Source organism: Suricata suricatta, chromosome 17 (assembly GCF_006229205.1).
Source record: "Suricata suricatta isolate VVHF042 chromosome 17, meerkat_22Aug2017_6uvM2_HiC, whole genome shotgun sequence".
Classification (NCBI taxonomy): Eukaryota; Metazoa; Chordata; class Mammalia; order Carnivora; family Herpestidae; genus Suricata; species Suricata suricatta.
Window position 1 is genome coordinate 4,294,136 of NC_043716.1, and position 10,490 is coordinate 4,304,625.

The 10,490-nt window shown below is 40.7% G+C and overlaps 2 protein-coding genes across 2 annotated transcripts in view; both read right to left on the reverse strand.

Moving 5' to 3' along the window:
- Positions 1-1,799, reverse strand: part of LOC115282690 (myosin-1) — a 23,679-nt gene extending 21,880 nt beyond the window's left edge. The window contains exons 1-3 of the mRNA XM_029928832.1: positions 1,596-1,799; positions 1,358-1,501; positions 1,081-1,237 (exon numbers count right to left, since the gene is read on the reverse strand). Coding sequence (XP_029784692.1) covers positions 1,081-1,237; positions 1,358-1,501; positions 1,596-1,799 — 505 coding nt within the window. The remainder of the gene's footprint in view (positions 1-1,080; positions 1,238-1,357; positions 1,502-1,595) is intronic.
- Positions 1,800-6,538: 4,739 nt separating this feature from the next.
- The window catches only part of LOC115282692 (myosin-2-like), a 26,612-nt gene continuing 22,660 nt past the window's right edge, over positions 6,539-10,490 (reverse strand). Inside the window, 7 exon segments of the mRNA XM_029928834.1 lie at positions 6,539-6,820; positions 8,909-9,004; positions 9,123-9,227; positions 9,311-9,481; positions 9,571-9,696; positions 10,264-10,481; positions 10,484-10,490. The exon segment at positions 10,484-10,490 is cut by the window's right edge and continues 285 nt beyond it. Of these exon segments, the coding sequence (XP_029784694.1) occupies positions 6,668-6,820; positions 8,909-9,004; positions 9,123-9,227; positions 9,311-9,481; positions 9,571-9,696; positions 10,264-10,481; positions 10,484-10,490 (876 nt within the window). The 3' untranslated portion in view covers positions 6,539-6,667.

The window sequence follows — 10,490 nt, forward strand, 5'->3', positions numbered from 1 at the left end:
ATTGCTGCGGTGGAGATCTAGGAGGTTTTTTCCTACTTTCTCCTCGAGGGTTTTGATGGTTTCCTGTCTCACATTCAGGTCCTTCAGCCATTTTGAGTTAATTTTTGTGTATGGTGTAAGAGAGTGGTCTAGTTTCATTCTTCTGCATAACATACATTGTTGTTAATATGACATTATTCTTAAACCTCGTAAGTTGCGAAGAAACATAAAATGTTGTGATATCTTAAATTCCTTAAGCCCTGACAGGTAAGCGTGTCCTTCTGATTTAAGACAAAGAGCAATATTTTGCAAAGCCAGACACCGTCTAGTTGTCAGCTGTGGATTTCAGTAATATGCTGTCTGCTGACCAGTGCATGAAGCTTTCTGGAAAGTGGGTAATCTACTAAGGGTCTGCACTTTAGTTCGATAGGTTCAAATAATTCCTCAAGCCAAGGTTGAGGTGTTGTTTCTCAAAAACTGATTCATTTGGCCTCACAAGGAAAAAAAAATCTGCCTTATGCAACAGTCTTCCCAAAAGTATGCCTTTAGGTCAAAGAAAGATCAGAGGGAGAGAAAAAAATCCTTTTAAAATGGGGGACACAACATCTGTTCATATGTGTGTAGGCCCCAAATACCATCTTCATTCAAAGAGAGGACATCTTCTTGGAGATGGTGTCTGATGCTTTGAGAGAGAACAGTATTCCTAAAAGCATCAGATTTGTAGTCAACAAGAAATTTAAGCACAGAAAGTCTGAACAAATGTGTATTTTTCATTTCTATTTGGACAGTGTGATTCAGTTTTACTGAATCCTAACTCCTATTATTTAATTCTATACAATAAATTATGTATTCCCAAGAAGGAGGCTGCAAGCAAGTTCAGCTTAATCGGGTTGGAGCGGTGGCATGGCCTGGTAAAATCACGGTGTGGGAGTCTGGAGAGCTAGGTTTTAGTTCCAGCTGTGACAGCAGCTGTGTTTTAATTACTTCTTCTGTATGGCCAGGGGGGTGGATTCGATTATTTCCAAAGATCTTTTTTAACTTGAGCCCTTTGTGACTCTAGGTGGTAAAGTAACTTGTATGAGAAACACTTGAGCCACTCACCCGTCAGCATGAACTGATAGGCGTTGTCGGAGATGGAGAAGATGTGGGGCGGGGCCTCCTGGCGCTTCTTGCCTCGGTAGGCCGTCACCACCTCTGCATTGTACACTGGCAGCCACTTGTAGGGGTTGACAGTGACGCAGAATAGGCCTGAGTAGGTCTGCACCAAAAAGGGGGAAAGAAGGAATATAATCATTTAATGAGGACCTTAATAATCTACTATTTTTTCAAAAAATATTAACTACCTGCACAAGCAGAAGGGCCATGAGAATGAACTCACATAGATCATCCAGGCTGCATAACGCTCTTTGAGGTTGTACAGCACAGCGGGCTCGTGCAGGTGCGTCATCATGGCCATGTCCTCGATCTTGTCATATTTGGGAGGGTTCATGGGGAAGACTTGGTCCTCTTTCACGGTTACAGTCTGGCAAGTCAAGTAAAAGAGACCAGGTCAAAACGTGTCACCTCATCTAGCCCCAGATGCAGCACCGTCTCATCATCTCAGAGACTTTACTCACCGCCCCGGCTTCGGTCTTGGCCGTCACCTTCCCCCCTTCCCTGCTTTGCACTGTTGCTTTCACAAAGGACTCTTTAGGGTCTGCCACAAAGACTGATGACTTGGCATCAAAAGGCTTGTTCTGGGCCTCAATTCGCTCCTTTTCAGACTTTCGGAGGTACGGAGCTGCCTCCCCAAAGATAGCCATCTCAGCGTCGGAACTCATGGCTGCAGGTTATTGGCAGCAGCCCAGTTGAAGACCCTGCCTGGGAGAGGAAGGAAGGATATTATCGACATTCAGATATTACAGATTTCACATTTAGGAAAAAAGGAAACATTCTGTATTCACTTAGCATTGCGTCGAGTACGCACCCCCAGCTTGGCTAGAGGTGAAATATGGGTGTTCGTGTTCCGTGCCGCGCTGATAGGCCCTAAATCAAGCATTTGGAAAGAGACTGTGGTTCTGGCTCACCGGCCATATCACGTTGTAGCTGCTTTCTTTGTTTCATGCGTTATGTATGCTCATTGCTATAAGCTGCCTGGGATTGGCGTATGCAGGGCACAGGTACCCTCCAGCTCTTCGCCAGGAGGGCCTCTGCCAGCAGGATGATAAGCACCTTGCAGGCAGGGAGCACTTTTCCTTCTGCAGCATCCTTCAGACCTCTTAACACACGCAGGGCCCAGGCAAGGGCTCGGAGCTGGCTGTGCGAAGCCACAGTGCACTGGGTTTCTGTTGCTAAGGTTCTAGGAACTGTTCTGTGCGTAGTGAAAATCTTTTCATTACAGATTCGGATTCATTATAGACTCACAAAGACTGTTTAAGTCAAGGAAAGCAGAAACGTGGGGAGCTTTGCTTTGCATTGTTTTGCTAAAAATCATTCTATTTTACATCAATTGTTTCTTGTTCCCATATCATAATTTTGACAAATTTGGCTTCTTCACCTGTCTTTAGTATTTCCCAAAGACTAATTCTAAAATACTGTTATCTATTTTCTTCATTAATTATTGAGATTCTCATAAAAATTTTGGAAAATTTTCTTTCCAAGATCTGTCTCTTGCCACATTCACATTCATTAATCCTGTCAACAGTGACCATAGGTGACTTATTTTATGATAATAAAGATATTTTTTCCAGAAAGACTCAAAGCAGTTGTGTATTTGGAAAAGCATACTTTTCCATTCAAACTGCAGGGATTTGATAACACAAAATGCTTTGTCTTGCTGAAAATGCTCAGTCATTTTACATATCTTTCTTTTTTAATTTCCATTTTATAGACTGTGAAACAACATACGCACTTAAGCCACTTTTCCAAGTTAAGGACTCAGTTCATTCAGATAGCCTTGCAGGGTTTTTATATTATATGATGCTGATGCAAAGCTGTAGTATAGGAAATTTACATTTTCTCTATAAACGAATAATAACACCAAAATGTTGATTTATATGTTGTAACCCCGTTATTTAAAAGATAGACTGCAGTGCTAGAAATAGAAAAAAATTGTGTATAAAACTTCTCAAGACTGAGAAAGCATTTTCATATATTGCAGAGTATAAATTAATGAGAACCAGTTTCTAAAGTCCCCTTCAGAATTTTTTCAAAGGAAGCATGATCAGCCATGAAATGAAAATGCTTTCATTTTATAACTCCCTGAGCACTCTCCGACCACTTTCAGAAGATTTCTTGCCCCCTGTGAGGAATGAAAAAAAAAATCACTATCTTACCTTAGAGATGCAACCTTGAAGTGGGTCAGAACTATAAGAAAAAGAGCAAATTTCTTCTGATTAAATTCTGACGGTTCACAATAATAGCATAGTTCTTAAGTGAGAATCAGGAAATAACTGGGGACACCGAAACATCTAATTAAAATTGCCACGGAGTAAGTAGGTGCCTCCCTGGAAGGTCTGCCAGGGGCAGGGGAAACCGGGGTGTGTGGCATGTTAGAGGGTAGCCAAATATCCCTTACTGCCTGCAGACAGAGCCCTGTCCTCACACACACTTACCTTGAAGCTTTATGAGGAAAGACGAGCCAACTCATTCCAAGGGTACTTTTATAGGGTCAAATATGGAAAACACGTAGCCTCCTCCTCTTTCTTAAAACATATTTGGCAAAACATGTTTTTGGCAGTGAAGTTCTCCAAGCATAATTCCCCTCATATTAAAGATGTTTGGATATAATTAGAAGTATTTCCTCTCACATTGGGTTAAGTATATGAATCAATCTCCTATAAATAATTTGAGACGTCGGCAATCTGTAAGTGATCTGCCTTTGGGATAATGTAAGGTGTTGTTTCAGAGACGGCTATGTTCTGCCGTCCCTGGACTTTGTTGCTGCCGTCATCCTGTTTCACTGAGTCGCCTGTGTGAAGTCTCTTCCACCGGCTGAACTATCGCAGATATTAAACTAGGAAAGGAGGTTGCTGCTCTTAACCAGAGTGTTAGGAAGAGGTGGTTAGTCACCCCCAAGAAGGCATGATTTTTGTTTGTTTCTTTTCTTTACAACTTATTGTGCTTTTTCGAGGCTGCTTGGAAGTGTGATATTAAAACTCACTTGGTGCAGAGCAGCCAAAGACCACTTCTTTTGTTGCATCCGGTCGGTGGCTCGCTCTGATTCATTATCAGATCAGACCACTCCCACTCCAGGCGGGCTCCACACTGCTTTGCCCTGCCAAGCCGAGGTGGCCAGCTTCTCTCATTTTCGGAAAATGCAAGTTGCTTGCAAAATCCTGTTTCCTCTATGAAACTCGACATAGGAAAATGTTAGAAAGCAGGACATTTCTCTATCTAGGTAGTCAGCATCTGTGACTTCTCCACCAGCTACTCATGGTACATACTTCACATTTTGCTTATAAACAATACCCGAACGTTTTAAAAAAGATGTTCATTACTGTGTCTGTCTTGTGTCTCCCTGTGTCTGCATTGTCTGCCTGTGGCTGGGACCAATTTGCTGCACATACTCTGTTTGGCAACAATTCCTTTATTATTGCACTTACATTTCAATCAATTTAATAAGACAGGTCATCTTCTGAAAGCAGGTAACTAGAGATACTGGTTATAGTCGTCGCAGGACCTATGACTGTAAGGGACCATCGAATCCATATTCCTCATTTAACTAAGAAGAGCTGAGTCCAGAGAATAGAAGGGAGTGACCACAAGTTACACAGCAGCCTAGACCCTGGTCACCTGATTGACATGGCAGAGCGTGCTTTCTGGTATCACTCCTGTACCTGAATAGATTAAAGCCACCAGGAAGGGTCTTGTGGGAGACCTGCATCTCACGGGAGCCTTCCTAGCCAACTCCTAACCCGCTTTGTCACCACAGGTATAGCATTTTCCTTTCTTTCATATCTGGGTTTTTTTTTCCACGTTCATTTTCTTTAGCAGACCTCCAAGAAGTGTGGGCAGTGATTTTCAGGAAGACATAACATCTTAATAACATTTTAATAATGTTCTCAGTAGGATTTGATAGGAATTTTAAGATAGCCTTTTGACCCACTCTGGACAGATTTTGCAGTAAGTTTGCTGTAAGACATTGTTTTTGGTCATTAAGTGCCAGGTTACGGGGCACTGAACCATTTGTAGGTGGTGTGGGAACAAAGTGAAAGTGGGGCCAAAGCCATGAGAAGGGTGATCCCACACCCTTCCTAAGGCCAGAATGATAGTGGGAATCCTAATCACCTGCTAGGCTGCTTCCTTCTGCCCGGCTTAAGTCACTTTTCCACAGTGCGGTTAAACCAGTATACTCTTGCTTTCTGTTCACATGGATAGTGACCACTTGGCTTTTTCTTTAGGCTGTCCAGGAAGGTTTTACACTTGGCTCTGCATCTCAACTGAATCCATTTTTTAAAATTTTGATCATCAGAGTACCTAGGTTGCTTAGTCAGTTGACTCTTGATTTTCAGCTCAGATCATGATCTCACTGTTCGTGAGTTCGAGCCCCCACATCCAGCTCTATGCTGATGGCATGGAACTTGCTTGGGATTCTCTCTTTCTCTCTCTCTCTCTCTCTCTCTCTCTCTCTCTCTCTCTCTCTCTGTGTGTGTGTCTCTCTCTCTTTGTCTCTCTCTATCTATGTATCTCCTCCCTCTCTCTCTCCCCTTCTCCTTCTGCCCCTTCCCTGCTTATGTGTTCTCTCTCTCTCTTTCTGTCTCCCAAAATAAATAAACTTTAAAAAAATCTTGATCATCTAGAAAACCTTCTGAATGATCCAGATTGCTACCATATCTGGGTTTTTGCAACACAGTCATACTCAATATTATGTGTGTTGAATATATACCTATGTTACCTATTTTGGGACTCATATTTTATTAGCATTGCTGATCATTTATTTATTTTGGTTCTTCACATGATTATACAGGCAGCTATCAAATCTGGAAACATAGGCTAATAGCTTATTGGTATTACATTAGAGTATATAGAATAATATTCTCTTTGTCCCCAGACTTGATAGGCTCCCTCTCGGTTTCCTAGGGAGAAGGGCATATCTCACTCTTGCATGGCATACCCATTACCCACTATATGCTCTGTGAGTATATGGTGTATCAGCATTAATGATGAAAATCCTTATGGGCTAATAATAGTAGTACTTTGGATTTGTATTCCTGATCACATCAAGGAGAAATAATGATATAGTGTAGTCTGAATCCCCTATTTGGGAGTATAGTCACTGTCATTCTTCGCATAGACCTGGAAGAGTAGGTTTATGTTAGGGGGACCAAGAGCCTTCTAAGATCCTACTATCCCTGGCATTAGGGAAATGTTAGAACGAAAGAAAGGTAGCTTTCAGATTTCTTCCAGAACAGGCTTCCCTGAGAGGCAACAACTTTTTAGTCTTAAAGTACTTCTATAGACTTAAAGGTGAGTGCTACTTCTTAATGGCAGGTTGAGTGTAATTGTTTGATAGCCTTGTGATTATTCTGGCTTTGACACTGCTTTGGGAGAGAGAGAAAAGACCAGTCTAAGGATGCTGTTTGCAAAGTACCCTATGCTCTTTATTTCCTTCGCAGTAGGGTAGGATAGACAATAATTACAGAGGGACATGACCAAAGACTTCACATTTTGTGCCTCTCTTCAGTCGCTCTGTGGCATCAGGACATGATCACTCTTCACTTATGACTTTCGTGTGGACCTCCCGGCTCTTCACCCGCAGCTTGTTGACCTGGGACTCGGCAATGTCAGCCCGTTCCTCGGCCTCCTCCAGCTCGTGCTGGAGCTTGCGGAATTTTGATAGATTTGTGTTGGATTGTTCCTCCTGAGAAGAAAATTTGAATTGTAAGGAAGCCACACTGTGCATCTTTCTAGGCTCTGTGGGTCTGAGGGAGGAGAGGACTTGGCATGTCTGGAGAACTTAAAATACTCAGCAGGGAGCATTGTTGTCTTACTACCTCCTGGATTTTGGTTATCACTGAAGTGAACATTATGATTTATTTGGGGCTTAGTGTCCCATAAACGATCGCAATCCTATTTTTGCAGTGAAAACATATTAAAAATGCACCACAAGGAAAGCAGAAAAAAAATAAGAGCAGAGACAACAAGAAGACTGAAGTCCTGCTTCTTATCAATGCTTTCTATAAGGTACCTATAGGCTTGAGGTAGATACTCTTTATCATATAAAGGATGAATTTCTTAAAAGGTTCTTTAAATTGAAATAAGTTGAATTTTTATATCATTTTGGAACATTTCAAAACAATGTTTGTTTGGGTTTTTTTGGCCCTCTTTTGGATGTAATGATCCTACTGAGAGATTCCCTAATATTAAGTAATCCTCTACTGAGGGAATTAAGCCTGTTTAATCACTGATGGACAATCCCTTAATAAAGTAAGGGTTTCAGTAACTTAGTTATTTATCTTTGCTGTAACTATATTCATGAGTAAAACTGCCTTTAGTTCCATGCTGCCCTCCCCCCCCCCCGCCTCTCTTGGACAGGTTTTGGTATGAGAGTTACGTGAGCTTCTTAAAATGATCTGGAAAGCTTTCGATCTTTTCCCATGCTCTGGAATGGCTTACATAGCTCAGGGATTATCTGTTACTTGAAATTTTGAAAGACCTATCTGGACCTGAGTCCATTTTCAGAAGTAATTCTTAAATAACTTATTCAGCCAACTGAGTAATTTGTAGCCTCCTGTAAAATCACCAATTAAAAAAAAAATCATCGATTTCCTCAAGATTTCAACTTTGTTGACAGATTTATATTTTACATTAAAAATAATTTTCTGCTTGTATGGTCTATCTCTTTTCTAATTTCTGTCTTTATTTTTAAATAATCTCTTCATCCAACATGAGGCTCGAACTCATGACTCTTGAGACCAAGAGTCTCATGTTCTTCTGATTGAGCCAGCCAGACATACCCCCTCTTTCTCATTTCTAATGTGAGTTTGTATTTTCTTTCTCTTTTTTCTTGATTAAGCTAGTTACAAGTGTATGTGTTTTATTAACTCCCCCAGTAATTCTCAGATATTACTGAAATTATCAAACTAGAAAATAGTATACTCTAATTTATCAGTGTCTACCTTTATCTTTAACAGTATTTCCTCCATTATTATTTGTAGTTTCTTTATTGGACTGCCAGTTTATTTGTTTTTATTTTGATTCATAAAGCAATGAATTGTCCTTTAAGGACAACTTTGACTGCATTCTTTTAGGTTTGTAAAAGTAGCATCCTCTTTCAAGTTTTATTGATAATTAATAATTATTCAGTAATTATGTTTTTTCATTCCAACTTAACCCAAAAATTATTTAGGAAAGTTAGTTTTTTTTTTTTTAAACACTTAAGCATTTGGGAATTTGTGTTTATATTTTCCAGTCACTTTACAATTTTATCACACTAAGGCTAGAGAATGTGGCCTGCATTATTTCTGCTTTGAAATTTTTTGAGACTTCTTTGTGTATAGAAAATTTACTTTTATCTTATTTAATTTTAATTTTAATTTCAATTTATATTTGAGAGACAGACAGAGTGCAAGCAGAGAGAGAGAGAGAGATGAAGACAGAATCTGAAACAGGTGGAGGGGCTGAAAGAGAGGGAGGCAGAATCTGAAACAGGCTCTAGGCTCTGAGCTGTCAGCACAGATTCTGACCTGAGGCTCAAACTCATGAGCTTGAGATCATGACTTGAGCCAAACTCAGACACTTAACTGATTAAGCCACCCACGCATCCTGAAAATTTACTTTTAAAATCAAGCTATTAACATTAAAAAATGCACAAATGTTTTTAGGAAGTACAAGTCTTCTAAAAAGCAAATGGCTTATTTACTACAAGGAGTAGTAAATCTAATTATTTATTCATTAGCTTTTCTTAACAAGGGACCTCTCTCTCCCCTTCCATCTTAAGGATACTTACAGCCTCCTCAGCTTGTCTCTTGTAAGATTTCACTTTGGCCTGAAGTTTATCTACTAAATCCTGAAGCCTGAGAATATTTTTCCGATCTTCTTCCGTCTGAAAGATTATAAAAACCACAGGGCCTTACTTCAAAAGCACTTGACTATTATATCATTATATATGAATGTTTCACTTAGGTATGGGGAGTACTTAGCTGATAAAACTATTGGTGTACCTGGTAAGTGAGTTCCTTTACTCTTCTCTCGTGTTTGCGGAGACCCTTGACAGCCTCCACGTTGCGCTTCTGTTCACTCTCAACCTCTCCTTCCAGCTCACGCACCTACAGATAAGTAGGCTCTTAAGAACTTTGTACTAATAAGGCACCAGGAGTAAATGGAAGTAGACAGACATTGAGAGACCCACCCTGGCCTCCAGCTTCTGGATCTGCTTCTTTCCGCCCTTCAGGGCCAGCTGCTCAGCCTCATCCAGACGGTGCTGAAGGTCCTTCACCGTCTGCTCCATGTTCTTCTTCATCCTCTCCAGGTGGGCGCTGGTGTCCTGCTCCTTCTTCAGCTCCTCGGCCATCATGGCCGCCTGGTAGCAGTAAAACAAAACCAGTTGAGAGAGCTGGGCTGGCACACCAGGATGCAAGTGTGATCACCACCGTGTTGCCCTCTGCTCACATCAGTGATGGCCTTCTTGGCCTTCTCTTCTGCGTTGCGGGCTTCCTGGACAATGTCCTCCATCTCTCCTTGCATTTGGGAAATGTCTGTCTCCAGCTTCTTCTTGGTGTTGATCAGGCTGGTGTTCTGTTTAAAAATAAGTTAAAGTTTTTTTATCATGTTACCAAAATACTTTTTGGTAACTATTAAAAAATAATTTCAGATAAAAATTTATAAGTCAGATGCCTTTCAATATTAGTTTGTAATATAGTACAATTAAATAAAAAAGATGTTACAAAATATTTGGCATCTTCAAGTACATAGTCCATAATTAGATCAAATAGCTCTATAATTTTGTAACTGCCATTTATCAATGAGACCATTTATCAATGAGACCATTTACCAATGAGACCATTCATGGAGAAAATTATAATAGATGTTCAAACATCCCATGACTCCAAAATAAAAATGCCAATATTAGTAACATGGGTCAATAAAGATATTAACATAAGAGAATATGGGCAGCTTTAGAATATATTAGGAGTGAATCAGTTATTAATTTATGAAAATAAAAACAGTAAAAAGATTTTTCAATAATACTGTGAAAACTTGGTAGAAGCATAAAACCTGACTATTATAGAAAAAATTTAATGTTAATAGATTTTGGGAAAACTAAGCATTTATTGAAGGTGAGTTCTTTGTGCCAAATCCTACCTGGGTGTGGAGGAGCTGGACGCGCTCGCTGGCATCCAGGAGCTCCTGTTCTGCGATTTTCCTGCTCCTCTCCGTCTGCTCCAGAGTGGCCCGCAGCTCCTCGATCTCAGCCTGCAGCAGGTTGGCCCTGCGCTCCACCATGGCCAGCTGCTCCTTCAGGTCCTCCTGGCCCCGCAGCGCATCGTCCAGGTGGATCTGGGTGTCCTGTGGAATGAACAATCGTTGAG